Source organism: Meleagris gallopavo, chromosome 1 (genome assembly GCF_000146605.3).
Source record: "Meleagris gallopavo isolate NT-WF06-2002-E0010 breed Aviagen turkey brand Nicholas breeding stock chromosome 1, Turkey_5.1, whole genome shotgun sequence".
NCBI classification, from domain to species: domain Eukaryota; kingdom Metazoa; phylum Chordata; class Aves; order Galliformes; family Phasianidae; genus Meleagris; species Meleagris gallopavo.
Genome location: NC_015011.2, coordinates 41781042 through 41798787, shown reverse-complemented (window position 1 = coordinate 41798787; position 17746 = coordinate 41781042). Strand labels below are relative to the sequence as shown.

At 37.1% G+C, this 17746-nt stretch overlaps 1 protein-coding gene across 1 annotated transcript in view; it reads left to right on the top strand.

Annotated features, from left to right (window-relative positions):
- Positions 1-3141: 3141 nt before the first annotated feature.
- Positions 3142-17746, top strand: part of ATP2B1 (ATPase plasma membrane Ca2+ transporting 1) — a 31057-nt gene continuing 16452 nt past the window's right edge. The window contains 11 exon segments of the mRNA XM_019613705.2: positions 3142-3551; positions 7996-8193; positions 8980-9234; positions 9314-9439; positions 9790-9900; positions 9903-9926; positions 12906-12944; positions 13309-13470; positions 14366-14580; positions 15161-15403; positions 16952-17193. Coding sequence (XP_019469250.1) covers positions 3347-3551; positions 7996-8193; positions 8980-9234; positions 9314-9439; positions 9790-9900; positions 9903-9926; positions 12906-12944; positions 13309-13470; positions 14366-14580; positions 15161-15403; positions 16952-17193 — 1820 coding nt within the window. The 5' untranslated portion in view covers positions 3142-3346.

The window sequence follows — 17746 nt, the reverse complement described above, 5'->3', positions numbered from 1 at the left end:
TGTAATGGTGCGCAAGAAGCTGGTAATGGTTATTGCAACTGCCTGATTTCAAAATTTGAGATATTAGTGGATTGGAAGCTTAGAGTGAGTTGCTTCAGAGCTCGGGTGCTCAAATAGTGCATTTCAAATGGCTGCTGGAAGAGTAGAGTTTAGAACTGGAGCACTGATCCAAACAAGTAAAATAATGGAGTACTGGGAGAAAGAAATATTAGATGACCTGTTTACCTTAAGGAATATACTTTATTTTCTGATACTAGAATTTCAGGATTTACAGCTTCCTTCTACATTGTCACTTTCTTGTTACTGCAGCAGACTGTTGGAACTTGCTGTAACAGGAAATGTTTAAATGTTGCAAGGTTTGACTTTAAGGATATTTCTTAAAGAAACTTGTAGTGATATATTACAGTAGAAAACAGCAGAGAAACTTGGTCAGGATACACATCCATTCTGAACTTGTGCTCTTACACTGTTGAAATGCTTGGCAAAAAAATGTAGCTACTGGAGTAGGTTGATTTTTTTGATCTGTTGATCAAAAACTGTTGACGTTTAGTAAAGTTTTTTTATCATTCAGATCTGCTCTTGGTCAGAATTCAGAATCTAAAGAGCTTTTGTCACTATTCCTCTAACTTTTCTGGAAATATTTCTGAAATGGGATGTGCAGAATAGTCCGTAATGTTACAACATCTGATCTGCAGAATTGCACTGCTTTTGTATTAATATAAGATTCCTGAAGATATTTGTGAACCCTGAAGATCTGCTGGTATGTTAGGATACCAGGACATATGAGAAATCCTTTCAGTATAAAAACTTAGCAATAGGTAGTCCCTAAGAGTATTATGCCTTAGTGAAAATGAATCTAGGTGACAGAAAAATACTTGGGCTGGAGTGTGAAGCACAGTATGAGTTACTAAGTGACATTATTGCTCTTCTCACAACGTCACGTGAAAACAAGTATTGGTATGGCTTAGAACTCCATTGCAAACCTTTTCAGTGGAAAGTTAACAATGACTAGAGCTGTAGCTTTTCTAACCTCATATCCGTGCCTGAATTTGGGAGTTATTTGAGCCTGAGTTGGAGAACTACAGTTAGAATCTTGAATTGAGCTTTTCAGGACAGTCTTAATTATATTTGAATCAATTTTGATTATAATTAGTTGTTGGACATTGTGTTTGGTCTATTCTTCTATAATTAGCAGCTACTGTATCTTTTTCATATCCGTACAAACTCATTTGCCTGATCTGTTTCTTATTACACTGTTGCAACTTGTGACCAGGTGCCAGTTGGCCAACAAATTCAACTTTTGGTGGTTAAATAAAGGTGAATGGCGCCTTTAAAAAGCATTCTTTCATACATGATTTGCATGAGTCCCATCACTTACAGGTTACCATATCTGACTGTAATATGTTCTGCTGAAGAATACAGCTGTAGAAAACTGTATCCTGGCACGTAGGTTAATGCCACTGGCATGAGCTCTTAAACTATTGCAGTAGGTTCTTTCTGTTGCTGTTGTTGTTGTTTCTGAGATTTTTCTCATAACTGACATGAAGAAAGCTATCAAGGTTTAAAATGGAATTTTTATGTTAGTTAAGTTGATAGTATAAGCTGCAGAAATTTTACGCGTATAAATATTGTTTGATGCCTTTTATCTCTCACTGGAAAACGACCATAGATATTCATTTTTTTCTCAGAATTTTCTAGATGTGGGACCAGAAGAACAGCTATAGTGATGACATTTTTCACTCCTATGTCTGTATCATTGTCTTCAGTGTAAATGCAGTACTGTGACTAGATCTCCAAAATGGTGGGTCAGATATGGATGAAGCTGATTGTTTCTGGAGCAGAGGACTGAGGCTTTCCAGAACACTTAAATTTCAGGTTATTAGGTACTTATTTGTAGATGTCACCATGGCTGACCCATGGTGTTCTGACCTGGCAGTAGCCAGAAATCTTTCACTTGTGACTCTTTGCCTTTGCTAATGAATGAGCCCATGATACGTTTAGTTTTCACGGCAACAACAGTGGAGTTTCTAGATGAGATTCACTGAATTTGAATACCTCTTGTGGCATGGTTGAGTGAGGGGCGAGCAGGTGGTGGTGTGTTAGACAGATGGGCATGTGGCACCTTGGAGTCATGTTGACCTGGAAGTGCCCAAGTTATTTTCCATCTGAAGCTGGCAACTTTAATGTGTCATGAGGGAATATATAGTTAATTGACCTGTTAGGTTATTAAAGCTGACCTACGTGATGAGGTTCCTGTCTTCTGCGTGAAGCAGATCTTTATATAGGCATGAAGAGTTTGTGTGCTTTGTTAAATGGATACATGTGTATATGCAGAAAGTGTCAGCTGAGCAGGAAATTACAAATATAGAGTCCCTATGCAGGTCAAATCCTGTGGGTTGGTGTTAACTGGAAGAGCTGATCTTAGTCTCTCCCATATCGCTTTTTAGGAGGATTGCACTGTGCATTTTTATTTTTTTTTCTTCCAAAAAATAAAATGAAGATTCTGTATGAGGCGTGAGTTGTGATGAAATGGGCTACAGTGGGGTGCTAAAACTGCTTGGACATGAAAATGTGTTCAGATGTATATCTGCCTGAAAATATATTCTTAGTGACACTACAAAAGTGGTTCATATGTGGTTTTAGCTTACTGTTGAAGCTGTTATCCTTGAGATTTGCACAAATGAGTTCATGCATGTGCTCGGAAGCTTGCTCATCTTGAGCTCTTCATCTTGAGACTTCTCTGGTATTTTTGTGATAGTTCAGTATTTGTGACCTGAACTTATTGATAATTGTGTGTTGCCCATAGTGGATGTTCCATATTTAATTTCCCTGGGAGCTGATTTACTTTCAGGCGTTTATAAAGGTTCCCTGTTGGTGACAAACCATAGGGATGTACCAAGCAAGATCTAAGATGTGAAGACAACAGCTCTTCTGAGAGGTTAGGGAGTGCAATAATGCAGGGTTATTTTGGGACAGGAAACATTTATTTTATGCCTTATCACTATGCCAGCTGAATACTGACTAAAAACATTGTGAGAAATATATAGAACTTGTCTTTAAGCAGAAATTTGTTCTGTAGCCTCAGTAAGATAGGATTGTCTTGCAATGTGATATATTAATCTGTGTTTATTCTTTCCCTAGATTGTGCCTGTCATTTGGCTTGGGGAACAGAGCTCGCCATGGGACGACCTCAAAGATATCTCTCCAAAATGGGTCTCTTACTTGGGTGATGTGTCTGCTGCCTTGACTGTCTTCTACCCAGAGGATTTATTTTCCTTTTGGAAATATTTTAAGTTGAAGTCTTGTTCCTTACTGGAAATTTCCGTCGCTAAAGACTACATACAAGATGGGTGATATGGCAAACAACTCGGTTGCATATAGTGGTGTAAAAAATGCTGTCAAAGAAGCTAATCATGGAGAATTTGGAGTCACTCTTGCAGAGCTCCGTTCTCTTATGGAACTTCGAGCTACAGATGCACTGCATAAAATACAGGAATGCTATGGAGATGTGCAGGGCATCTGTACAAAATTGAAAACTTCACCAAATGAAGGTAAGATGATTTTCACATTATTACTGAGAAAATTCCACTTAGGAGATGCTTCAGTCAAACTAGTTTGTTGTTTTAATATAACAAAGTTTATAAAAGTATTTCAGTTACTATAATAATAAAATAGTCTTTCTTCTCTAAGGCAGATTGATAATAAGCAAGGGTTTCCAACTGGTACAACTGATGCATCATTTTGAATTAGTGGCAAAATTGCACATAGGAGGAAGCTTTGATGCAAGAATCCAGATAGGAAATAGCAATGCAAAATAACAGTGTTTAACCTGCTATGAATGTATAAGCTTGTGAACTATGGGATGCATGAACAATTTAGATCATGCTGTCATAGAACAAGGTTCTAGTAGTCAAATGCAGGGCTAATTAGTTCTTGTGTGTTGTGACCCAACTTTTGCATTCCTTAATATAGCAATTTTTAAAACTAGTGAAATCTGTTATGTAATTGTACTATAGTACAATACTATGGTATTTCTAAGCCATGTCTAACTTAAGTCTTCATAATTCACTATTCTGTAATTTTCAGTTGATCTACAAGATTAACTGTTGGTATAGCTTCAGGTACTGGAAGGTACTGTAACCACGAGTAGGAGGTACGCAAAGTAATCACGCATTCTTGGTCTCTAGAAATAAGGATCTTTTAAACACGTTTGCCATTTCAGACTCAGTGGCATTCTGGAAATGTCACTATTTATAAATGTAATGAGTCTCCTTGCTGAGAGCTTTCCAGAAGTTTTCTTGAAGACTTAACCCTCTTAAAACTGCGAGTTTTAATTTGTGAAAGAAATAGGCTCCAGTTGTATTGCTTAAGTTATCTAAATTATATTATCTCATTGAAATCATTTTTTTTAAACATGTTTAGCTTATGCTAAGTTGATGTCCTGCTGTAGATAGAGATTGATACCAAGTACCAAAATCAAGATATTGGCAAATTCTGCATTTAAGCAGGTCTTACAGCTTTTAAGCAGCTTGATGTTGGTAGCAGTGAAGTACTTGCTGTCTTAATTCTGGAGAGGTATTGCTTTCTGTCCTTCTGAAGTGCTATGGAAATGTTTGTCTCCTTGTCTCAAGAACAGCCCCGTAATGCCTACATGTGGGACCTATTATAGGGAACCTGCTTTAGCAGTGGGCTTGGTCTCAATGATCTCTTGAGGTCCCTTCCAACTCCTGCAGTTCCATGATCGTATAATGCTAAAGGGTACTTCTCTGTGCATCTACATGTAGTGTATTTTGGCTTTCTCCACCAGATGTCTTAAGTCCAGATTGCTGAAATGATTTCTGAAGGTCAACTGGGTTCCTTTTAACAAATGGCATACTAGCTCATATACCTGATGGACCACTAGACTAGTTTTAGGCTGACAAAGAAACACGTACAACCTGAGGGATGAAAATTCTGTTTCTCGTCATCAGCTGTTCTAAAGTTAGTGCATGTGTACAAGCAATGTAACATTCATAGGGTAAGAGCAGTGGTATCCTGGCACCTTGTTGAATGGTATTGAAAGTTTGTTTTTGTGTGTGTGTGTGTGGTTTTTTTGTTTGATGTTTTTCCAGTGAGAAGGGAAACTTTCAATAGTATTCAAAAAATGGGGACTGAACTGAGGGTGAAATCCAATTTTGCCATGGTCTGTGAAGCTTAAGGCCCATTATTACAAGCTATAAGGATGTATGTTCATGAAAAGCACCAAGCAGATGGTGTACTGCAGGGTTTACTTCATAGGTGTCCTATAACGCCACATAGCTACGTAGCAAACTGATTCTACTGTACTAAGAACTGCACGATCAGAGCCTCTCCTTTTAAAAGAGCTTAACATTTTAGATGTGTTTAACAATCACTAACTTGATAAAAAGATGCAGCTTTTTTAGAAGTGTGATAGCAGCTCAAAAATTCGCAAGGATTCAATAGCTGAACTTGATAATTACATCAGAAAAGGTTAAGATGAGTTACAAATTGTACAGAAATGGTGTTTTGGTTCTAAATCCCTACATGAATTTTTCGAGAATGAGATTGTCTTAGAGGGGTGTTACTGTAGAATTAATGTAGAAGGAGAACTAGGTCTTAATGTTGTTATTCAAGGTGTAAATATAAAAGCAAAGAAATTTCTAAGGAGAAAACCTGAGCAGGACTATGAAAGCTGCCTAGGAGTTAAGTTTGATCATCACGGGTTCATTCTAACTCAGAATAGTTTATGGTTCTGTTCTGTGCATTACACTACTTAGAGTTCTCTGAAGTCGTGTGCATATCTGCGAGGCCTAATGACGCTTCTTATTCAGAAGATCTCTGTATGGTATGAAATGCTGACTTGCATAATTTCTAGTGGCTTCACTGCCAAAGTACAGATAGTTTTGAAATGGAGTGGGCAAGTTTGGTGTGTTATTGCTTGCTTTGAGGCTGTTGACAATGTAAGATAATGTCTCTTTTTGGACAAAATGAAGATCAGACCTACTTGATATAAAATGAGATATAGAAATAGGAGATGTCTTTGATCAGTATCACTTTAAATAAATTAATTTCTTACTATTTAATGCTGATGCTTATGTCATTTTTATGTGTACAAACTCAAGTAAGATCAAATAAATGAATGCTTGATGCATCTGCAATAACAAAATCCTCCTTGTTTTCTGAAGGGAGACCATCATCAATGCTTCCATGAGTCTACATCATTTTGATTGTTTACTAGTTCCTACTTGATTCTAGGAAACGACTGTTGGAGATGTTAGATTATCCATTTAATATGAGAGCCAGTTGCATACTTGTTGGTTACCTAGGGTGTTTTTAATATTTTGATAATTCCTAAGCAGTTGGGTTAACTACTGAAAAACTACTACTCAAAAAATTGGCATCTTTATTGTCTTTGTTAAAGAAACACATACTACAACAACGTGAAACAATAGGGTTGTGGGGTGTCCAAAGCTCTGCTCTGAATACAGCAAAAAGTTGATTCATTTTCCCTTCCAAAAGGAGCTAGTGGTGCAAATTGAAAACTGTAGTGAGGCATTAGGCAACTGACTATTGCTGAAGGCTTCAACAGGAACTAAACATATGGAAGACCTTGGGTGCATGACTTTGCATTTAATATACTTGCTATTCTTTTATTTTTATGGGCTTAGCTAAATATTAAAGCATGCAGCACTTTCTGGTGAACGTCCCTCACTCTTAATTATTGGTGTCCTCAAGGATGGTGTGAGAACCAAGGCAGTGAAAAGGATTCAGAAAGAAATACAGTTCCTAAGAAAGAAGGGGAGCATAAAGCTGAGATGATAAACCATAAGGACTGACTACATATGCAGTCCCACATACACTCTCAGATGGGGGTTGTGAAGAGATGGAAGCTTCAGAGCAGTCAACAGCTGCTGTCCAGATTGAAGCAGCTCTGTGGCTGCTACTCACCTTGTGATTCCTGGAGAGCTTCAGTGACTTTCATGGAGTTTTATATGATAAATAATGCATAAACTTGGCATTCATAGTATTTTAAATTATTAATTTAATTAAACATATCAAAGTATTAGATGAATTACAGGATCCTGAGAAGCTCTCTCTGAATGCAGAATTCATACTGTGGCAACCAGAGCTGGAGTCCCAGGCTTGCTAGAAATGGATGGTGCTGCTCAGTCTCTGTAGTACCAGTTCTACTATGTAGGCTGCTCTGAAAGTAATGTAACCTGTTTATTTACATGGAAACTATAACGTATGCAAAGAGCACAATGATACTATTTGATAGAGCTAATTCTCAGCTACAAAACACTGTTTTTCAACACAGTCACCACTGTTAACAGTGTATTTTTGCCAGTGATGAGCAAGAGCCTGTGTTCTGTGCTCTTGAAAATCTGCTCAGTGGAGATGACCAACTGTCATCAATGCTGAAACTCACCACCCCCTGCCTCACTATGCTCACATCTACTATTTGGTCTCCACAAACGGTCAGCAAGTATCAATGAATGTTAAGAGGTGTAATTTTTTTCCACACGGAGGAATTCAGTTCCACACATTTGCTTCATTCGTGTTCCCATGTCAGGTATCATTTTGTCTGACTGCCCCCTGCTGCCATCTGTAGTGGAATATTGGTGGGAAGGCTCATCCTTTACCAACATACCACCACCAACATCTGCTTCTGATGCAGCAGAGCAATATAATAAAATAGGAGGCATTACTTTTGGAGCAGCCCTCTAATAATCTTGTCTTGCACGCTTATTTACGTTTTCTGGGGGGGAGTGTCACAGTTATTTTGTTGTTCCACCATGTTAAGTACAAGTAGGTAGACCTTCATTTTACTGATTATTGGTGAAATGTGGATTACGAAATATAGCAAGCCTGGTTTAAGGATACTTAACCTGTGTAAGTATGCTTGATATGTTTTTTTCAGTATTATTATAAAATATGGAGTGACACATGACTCCATGAATGGGGAATCACTAACTTTGTCTTCTTACTAAATAGGTTTAAGTGGAAATCCAGCAGATATAGAAAGGAGAGAAGCAGTTTTTGGGAAGAACTTTATACCTCCTAAAAAGCCAAAAACATTTCTTCAGTTAGTATGGGAAGCACTACAGGATGTTACACTAATTATATTAGAAATTGCAGCCGTAGTGTCCTTGGGCCTTTCTTTTTACCAGCCTCCTGGAGGAAATGAAGCATGTAAGTAAAAAAAAAAAAAAGTAGATACCTACCTCTGTTATAATACTGACTTGCCTTGTCCAGCATGCTACTATTGTGAATCTGATGGAAGACAATAAGACTGTGGAAATGTAGCTGATTATTCCTTATGGGGAGAGCACTAGGACTCTATCTTGCCTTAAAAAGGTAACACAGGATTTCCCATGTCATGATCTAGGCTGATTCTAGACAAAGTAGTGGAAAAGATGAAATATAAGCAGCAGGAGCTATGATTTGTCTGAGATCAGCCAAGCTTTTGTACAAATATCTTTGTCTCAAATATTTAAGCGATTTGTAACTTGTGTTCATTGGCTTCTTTTAGGAAGTCAGTATGTCTTAATTTTTTTCATGATTTTGCAGTATGAACTTGTAACTTTCCAATTTAAGAAATGAAGCTAAAAGCTCAAAACAGAAGATGGAGGGATCTGGCCTCAGTTAAACTAAACTTTCGCAATTGCATCTGGTTTGTTGAGAGAAGGGTAAAGTAGAAAATGTTGGCATCAGGAGGTGGATAACTAGTTGTCCAATCTTTGCCTCTTAATGCATGTCACTTAACAAGATAATGCAAACTGGGTATAGCTTTCTCTGTCAGCATCTCACGGATGTTCTTTGTGTGCTACCCTTATTGAAAATAATCTAGAATTGCCTTAAAGGCTAGCAAGGAGAATGTTTAGCAACCACTCTTCTGTTTGTGAAAACTTTTGTTTTATGAAATAATTATTGCTGCAAGCCTTCTGCTCTAAATGCTCTAAATCTTGTTTTCTACAGTATGTGGATCAGTAAATGTTGGTGAAGAGGAGGAGGAATCTGAAGCAGGTTGGATTGAAGGAGCAGCAATCCTCCTTTCTGTAGTTTGTGTTGTATTAGTAACAGCTTTCAATGACTGGAGTAAAGAGAAACAATTTCGAGGACTGCAGAGCCGTATTGAACAAGAACAGAAATTCACAGTCATCAGAGGTGGCCAAGTCATCCAAATACCAGTAGCTGACATAATTGTTGGAGATATTGCACAAGTGAAATATGGTAAACTTTTTTTTGAGTTGAACTTTATTTTGTTTTCAAAGAAGTATCTGAAGTCAACACACCTAATGGTCTCTTGTAGGTGACCTTTTACCAGCTGATGGCATCCTCATTCAAGGAAATGACCTCAAAATTGATGAAAGCTCACTAACTGGAGAGTCTGACCATGTTAAGAAGTCTTTGGACAGAGATCCTATGCTGCTTTCAGGTGTGTAGCATGCTTTCAGGTGAAAGCATTGAAAGAACGTGATTAGCTTTCCTTTGGGAACTGATTATTTTAAATTGAGATATTTATATCCAGTGAACTGGACCTTATCTAGGCTGATGTCTTCTGCAAAACTTTGTCCAAGTGAACAGGTTCCTAAAGCTGATGAACATTTCGTGTGGTTGATTATGGCTTTATTTTCCAAATAGTTTTTGCAATTATATTACTGTGTTTTAAGGTATCTATGTGCATCATCTTATGATTCTGTCACTATGAAGTTTGAGAATGGATTTCCTTTGTGTTCTTCATACAATAGTTAAAGTTTCAATGGAAAATCCAATATTCTCTTTTAGGTACTCATGTGATGGAAGGCTCTGGAAGGATGGTAGTTACTGCTGTAGGTGTGAACTCTCAGACTGGAATCATCTTCACTTTGCTTGGGGCTGGAGGAGATGAAGAGGAGAAGGAAAAGAGAAGAAGGACAAGAAAAGTAAGCATAATAATCTTGTCTTGTTAGGAAGAGAGGGGTGAACTCTTGAATATTGTAGAGTGGAAAAGTATTACAGTCACCTGGATTTAGAGATCTTTAAGTCTTATACTTTCAGGGGTTTCTCAAGAAAAAAAAAAATGGCTCCAGTGGCTTGAAAGTGTACATCATTAAAAAAACACATAACAGAAGCTTAATTAACAACTTCTGGTCACATTGATGAATTAGGAGTTGGGAAGTTTAGCCAGTCTTACTGTGTATAACTTGTTAAACTGCCATCTCACGTAACTTTAAAGTACATTCATGTTTCATAACAAACACTTGTTTATGACAAAACGGTTATTAACAATAAATCAGCCTAATGAGCATCTAGTTCTGCTTTTAATTATGTCTTGTAAGGCAAGCTCTCTAATGAAAAAATCCCACTTGAAATGGAGAAGTTTGTATCATTGATATGCTGAGTTTGTGGGTAACTTAAATAGAGATAAATTTTGTTAAAGGTAAGCAGATAGATTCTTCTGTCAGCCCTTTTCTTCCAGAGTTGTAAATCTCAAAGAAGTACAAAATAAAAGAACTTAGTAGTGATGCTTTTCTGTAAACTTTCCTTTCAGAAGAATAAGGTAACCCAAACCATATTAGAGCTCTTCTGTGAAGGGTGAAACAGGATGTCTTCCTTATTTGGAAGGATTTAATCAGCCACGAGTGTTATAAGTCATAATCTTTCATCCTGTCTAAGAATTAAAGCCTAGAAATGCTAAATGGTGATGTTTTGATGCTAGCTTTCATAAGGTGTGTTAGGGACTGAACTTTACCACCACAAAGTTTTTGTAGAAACTGTTGTGAGAGTAACTGAATGGGAGGGAGTCTGAGAGGGTTTTTGCAGAAAAGTATACTCTTTGTTCAAAGGAATAAGAAATGATGATGGGAAGCCATATAGGAATGTGCTTAGGAATCTTGGCTTTCAAACTGAGTTGGTGATTATTGAAATGTGTGCTCTGTGCAGGGGTTAAGATTGAACTGTGCTTTTTGTCTTGGTAGCCTTATCTACAAGTAACTTCAAAATTCTGGTCTTTTCTGAAATTTGCTTTGAGTTCAGGGTGAGATTCAAGCTCAAGTGGAATAGTGAAGAGTAGAAGCTGATTTGCAGCACTGTCAGGAATTTATTTAGAGCATTTTCCACCTTTTACTCTTCTCTGACAGAGGAGGGAGAAGGAAGTAAGCTATACTAGCTGCTATGGGACAAGATGATAGCTTTTATTTATAGCCTGCTAATATGAATTATATAAGCAGAAGTCTTTTTGACAAATAGTGTTTTGATGTATTGTTGGAACTGAAAAGCTGTCTTTAATTTGTTTTCCAAGATAGGCAACTTCCTCTTTCCCTTAAGTTATGTGACTGTTAAGATTCTCCTTGGTAAAATTCAGGTTAAACTAAATTAGCTTCTCTGTGAATGTTAAGGAGATTAAAGTGGCTATCTTTAGTTGGCCATGTATGTCTTGGTTCAGAGTGAAAGCATATGTATGTGCAGGGAGTTAGAAGCAATTCAAGTGTAGAACTTTGTTCTTGTAGGAGAGAAAATAGACCTAAGAAAGAACAAATATTAAATCAGCAGATAATGAATTCTTACCAAGTCCAAAGTGACATCTTCAGGAGAAGATGAGCATGCTGTTTTTCTCATCAGCTGTTCAGAGGATGCTGGGAGAAAAGCTTGTATGTAAAAACAAAAACAAACAAACAAACAAACAAACAAAAACAACCAGATAATATCAGTAGTAATACAAAAGTACACTGGAGGTATTAAATGTCATCCATGATAAGATGCTTGACAAGTTGATTTTTCTTCTAGCTGAATTTTCTTCCAAGTTTCCTTCTAGCTCTCATTCACTTCAGGCTACTTACTTTAAAGCAGAAGATAAAATGAAATAGCAGTGAAACTGAACAATTCTGGGTTTAGTTCAAAGTTCTTTGACTTTGTTCTTTCATTTGAAGTTATTGCTAATAGTAACTATGAAGTTAGATTTCTCTAGTTAGGAGAAAAGCTGCCAGTTTGCTGCTTGTCAGGGTAGTATGTAAACCAGCTTACCCGAAAACCCAAACAAAAAAGGGTAGTGACCTTCTAACAAGCTGCTTGTTGACATAGTTAGGTTTAGTTGCATTTAATGTTTCATTCATAAATTTCATTCATTACTTTTTCATTATTCTAATGGTCTTCATGATCTTATGCTGAACCCCATTTCTGAACAGAGGTAGGAGTGGTATTTTGTAGGAACTTGAACTATTCCCTTCATTCTTTAATGTTGATATGTTGCCAACAGATTATGTTCATGCTTGCGTAAATAGGGTTAGCATAGATCCAGTAATCCAGCACTGTACCTCCATTAAGCTTTGATGTGGATTTATAAATATTTATTTATAAAAATATACTACAGTAATTTCTGCAGTGCTATGCAAAAGCACTGATTCTGTATGTGGAATCTTAAAATTCATTACAGCAGTAGTCAGGCAGACTTGCTGTAGTGTTGGAACAGAGTAAGAGTGAGACTGCCAGGATCTCTTCCATGTCACAAATCCCCTTCCCAGTAAAAGTTTAGGAAAGCCTTTTAGGTGCTTTCCTCACAACTAAATCACTACTCTCTTGGACTGAAGACACTTTGATAGGACAGCTTGGCCCAGCAAGGCCTTCTGCTGTATTGTTGTTTAGTTGCATATGAATGCTTGTATCAGTCTGTTCAAACTTAACTATGTCTGAGTAATGCTTTTCCTGTACGAGACTTCTGCTGTCCAAAAAAAAAATGAGTTGTTTCTGTGAGTTAACTTACACTTCGACTATTTGTGTTAGCCTTCTGTCTCCCAGTTTGCTTTACAGTTTTTGAGATAGTTACTTGTCTCAGCAGATATTAATATGTCTTGTATATAAGCCTTAATACTTAGATGGACTCTGCATAGCCAGTGTGAAACATAACTTGTTCCCTTCTCTGACAGGCAAAAAGCAAGATGGAGCTGTTGAGAACCGCAACAAAGGTAAATGCAGTTTCTGTGATCCTCCCTTGTAAGTACTTATTTTCAGTGACAACATACTTTAGTATGAAAATGCTTATTGCATCCTTACATTCAAAGTGCCTAGGTTAAACATAGTCTAAGTAAATCTTCCTAAAAAAATGATTAAGTGAAAAATGAACTTGATAGTCTTGATAGTAAACATTTCTGAAGTTTATTTCTGTGGTATCTAGCTAAGCTTTTAAATATTCAAGGATGCTATGCCATCTCTGAATATCAGGTACTACACAACACTTGCGCTAAGCTGCCCAGTATAATCAGACTCTATGTGTACTGTTGATTTCAGGGATACTAGAATGGCTAAATCTTATTTGTTTGTAACTTATAGCTAAAGCTCAAGATGGTGCAGCTATGGAAATGCAGCCACTGAAGAGTGAGGATGGTGTGGATGGAGATGAAAAAGACAAGAAGAGATCAAATTTGCCAAAGAAAGAAAAATCTGTTCTCCAAGGCAAACTTACAAAGCTTGCAGTTCAGATTGGCAAAGCAGGTATGCCTCACCAGTACTCTTTTTGCTGATGCCTCACGTTTGCATGAGAAGATAAGCTGATCAAGGCTAGCTACTGAAGTGAAGTGTAAAATTCAAATACATGTGAGTGTGCCATCATGCTTAAGGGTGCTGATGGCTTCTCTGACTGCATAATACTGGTAATGTTTTTCCTGATTTAAGTACTTAGGCTTTAGTGTATTAGCTTCTAGAACAGAAAACTCAAACTTCATAATGTTGGATTACTGTTATAAAAGATACTTCTAGATAAACATAGCATTTAGTGATATATCTGGAGAACAGTAAATTGACTGTGGAATTCAACAGGCTATTTCTGGTGTTTCACAAGGTGCAATTTCTTTTGCTCTTTTTCTTGTACTATCTTAAGTGTGCCACTCAGCTTGTTAACTTCAGTTCTAATTTGTCTTCCCAGTTATTCCAATGTCATTGAACATTGTGCTTACCTGCCATATTTACTCCCAGCTTCAGCAGGAAGTAAGGTATGAAGAGATACCTGCTTTCTCTGCTGAGTAAGTCACCAGTATAGTCATGGAAGGCTTGCTGAACTCTTTTAATTGTTATTCTATATAGTCAATTTACTTTACATAATGGTCTCTCCTGTTCATAATTAGATCTACACTTTTCAATTAATTGGAAAAAAAAAAAACAAACAACAGCCCATAGTTTATAGGCTTTTAAGTGAAATTCATGAGGAAATACTTGTGTTGAAAGTCAATATACCTCTGAGAACTGTCTCCATGTTTTCTGAAATGCCTGTTGAAATTCTGAATTATATCTTCTACAAAGGGAGAAATGTTTGCCCTTGACTTATCCAGAATCTGTATTGTCAAATATTTTAACTATTTTTCTGAAAACTGTTTGTTCTCTTTTTAACAAGGTTTGTTGATGTCTGCAATCACAGTCATTATCCTTGTGTTGTATTTTGTAATTGATACCTTCTGGGTTCAGAAGCGACCCTGGCTTGCTGAATGTACACCAATTTATATTCAGTATTTTGTGAAGTTCTTCATTATTGGAGTTACAGTCTTAGTGGTGGCAGTACCAGAAGGTCTTCCGCTTGCAGTCACCATATCATTGGCTTATTCTGTTAAGGTAAGTATGTAGAAGGGGAGCAGATTTGAAAGACAAACCTGTTAAGTAAAGACTCGTAAGCAATATTACTTTCCTTGTCTAGTCCTCACTCTCTTAGCTGAACAGTTAGGTTCCCAGTTTGTATTTCATACAAAGAGTGACACTGGTGTCTTTGAAATATAAATCTTAAGTCTGGGGCATAGCTTACTTCCTCTTTTGATTGAGTATGCAGAAACAACAGACTTGAGCCAATAGAATCCCACCTTACTTGTGAAATATATTTTAATATTGTGTTTGATAAAGCTCAGTCTGTATTCACGTTCTGTATACTATTTCCTTATTAGTCTGAGTTGTAACAGTAGTTGGTCTGACATGCAGATATGGGGAAAATAGGTTGCTCTGCTTAGGAGCTCTTTGGTCAAGCTGATGCTTACTGTGACATGATAGACTTAGGGTAATCCTTACAGCAACCAGCCAGAGAACTTAACTTAAAAGATGAGCGTGTTCTGAAACTGCTTTCTGAAACTGAACACTCTAAATGAGATTTCCGAAAATGGGGGGTGATGGTTATGGTTGACTATTAACTGCTTTTATTTCTTAGAAAATGATGAGAGACAATAACTTGGTGAGACATCTGGATGCATGTGAAACAATGGGTAATGCCACAGCTATTTGCTCAGATAAAACAGGAACATTGACTATGAACAGGATGACAGTGGTCCAAGCTTACATCAGTGAAAAACATTACAAAAAAATTCCAGCACCGGAAGCTATTCCAGAGAATATCATGGCTTACCTTGTCACAGGAATTTCTGTTAATTGTGCTTACACTTCCAAAATACTGGTAAGTACACTTCTTCGTTCTAACCGAAACAACTAAACATCTTCAAAAGATGAAAGTGGTCTGGTTGCCTCATGGCTGTCAATTAAGTATAAGTGTGTGGCAGAAAACTGTATAGAATGTTTTGTACGTACTGTGAATTACTTAACAGTTCATTTAAGGCTGAACTTAAAGAACTGTTTTGAATTGATGATTCAAAGGTATGTTTTCTTTCCTTGTAAGTTGATAAGTTTGTCTAATTTTGTTTTTATAAGGAGAGCTTTTTATTTGGAAGGCATCATAGTTTGATCTGAGTGCCACTTCAAAGTTGACATTTAAGGGTAGCATAGGATTACCAAAATATGGGAAAATGAAGGTACAGAGAAGTTTGGATTTTTATTTCAGATACTATTATTACAAATCTGTAGGCTGAGAACAGAAGCAAAACCACAGTCCAAAAGTCAATTGTCAGCCAACAAAGATTTCCACAGGATTTTTTTGGTAGCAGTTGAGGGAGCGCATCAAGACCACAAGCAACTATCTCTGTGGAATGAGTTGAGCGAGAAGTTTCATAATCCAGTTCCTAAAGATCTTTTTATAGAAATAAAGTTACCTATGTATAAACAGACAAAGTCTCTTAGGCAGGTGCTCTCATTTTTGCAGCTGGATTTGCACCAGTGTGCTGATGTCTGGGGAGCGTGTTAAACTGAACATTTTAGAACTTAGCATTCAGTAAAACACAAGATGTTGTAGCTCTTAACAGTGAAAACAGATCCCTGTCTTACAACTAATACAATTGTGACTGAGATATTTGGGGCCTGGTCAGGCAGAGTAAGTGCTCCTGCTTTTTTTTTTTTCTTCTACGAACTACAACTGATGTTACGTATATATATCCTCAGAAAAATCTTCAGAAAAGTATTCTTTTCTGTATGACAGAAGTCTGTATATTACACGTTTCTGAGATAAGAAATCTTCTGGTATTAAAGGGCTGAAAATGGAGAGATTTCAGAAACATGCTGAACAGGACATTGCCTGGAAAACAGAACTTGTAGTGAGGCTTAAGAAGCTTAAAGACTTAAGTCTCTTCCATAGAAGGCTACCAGGTGATGTGTTCATAGTATATTATTAAGGAAGAACTGTTACAGGTGAGAATACATTAATTTAGCAGAAATAATGGCATCTAGTATTTTAAAGATAGTTTCCTTACATTTAACGGTACTTGTAAATTGCAAAATTATTCAGAGATCCAGCACACCCAAGTGATCCAGACAGTTATTTCAAGCAGTGGAAACTAACTAAAAAGGAAGGTCAGTTCTGCATTTTGTATAGACTTCATAGGTGATTTTTGAGCCTGAGAAACTTATTGAAAGACTAAACAGGTGCAGCAGTCACTTATGAAAGCCAGTAGCGTGAGCTTATGACTCACAGGAATTTGTAGATTAATCATTGCAAAAGTGAAACTTCCCAACTCAGAGCTGAACTTAGATTTGGCTTCCTTGTTTTCTAAATGCTGTCCTCCAGTGGTTCCTAAGTTAACCTTTTAATCAGTGAAGATTATTGTTTTTCTTGCAGCCTCCTGAAAAAGAAGGTGGTCTACCACGTCACGTTGGAAACAAAACTGAATGTGCCTTGCTGGGTTTTCTTTTGGATTTAAAACGTGATTATCAGGATGTACGAAATGAGATACCAGAAGAGAAGTTACACAAAGTGTACACCTTCAACTCTGTTAGAAAATCTATGAGTACTGTGTTAAAAAACTCTGATGGCAGTTTCCGAATATTCAGTAAAGGTGCCTCCGAGATAGTTCTTAAAAAGTAAGAACAGCTACTATTGTTCTTTAGCACTTTGAATTTGGCTAAACTTTGTGAGACTGTGAACTGCTAAACAACATTATGCTGTAATCTGCAAGTTATTTCTGTAGCTGTGTTTTTGAACAAGTGCAGCAGTCCTGTACCCTTGAAATAGCTGCTAGCTTCCTGTCTTGTGTCCCTTGATTATTTGACTTTATGCAATAAAATGGGAAGGAGCAGTTGAATTACTTTAAATCTAATGCACTGGAAGGCATAAAGCAGAAGTACAGCTCTTCAGTGTGTGAATCTGGTACAGACAAGCCTGTCTAGTTAAACGATCTTAATTTTAAGTGTGGAAGTCCTGGCAGCTGATCCATTTAAACTCTGTCTAGGGCTTGGTGCCTTTGCAAAAGATTACTTTCAGCTTCAAATGACAGTGTGAATGGGTGTCAAAGCTGATTACTTTAATAGAAGGTTGAACCTTGAGTAAGAGAGAAAGTTAATTGTTCTTTTAATATGACAAAGCAAGTTGTTTCCTTACTTGTCTGCCCATTTCCAGAGGCCTTTTGTTTTACTG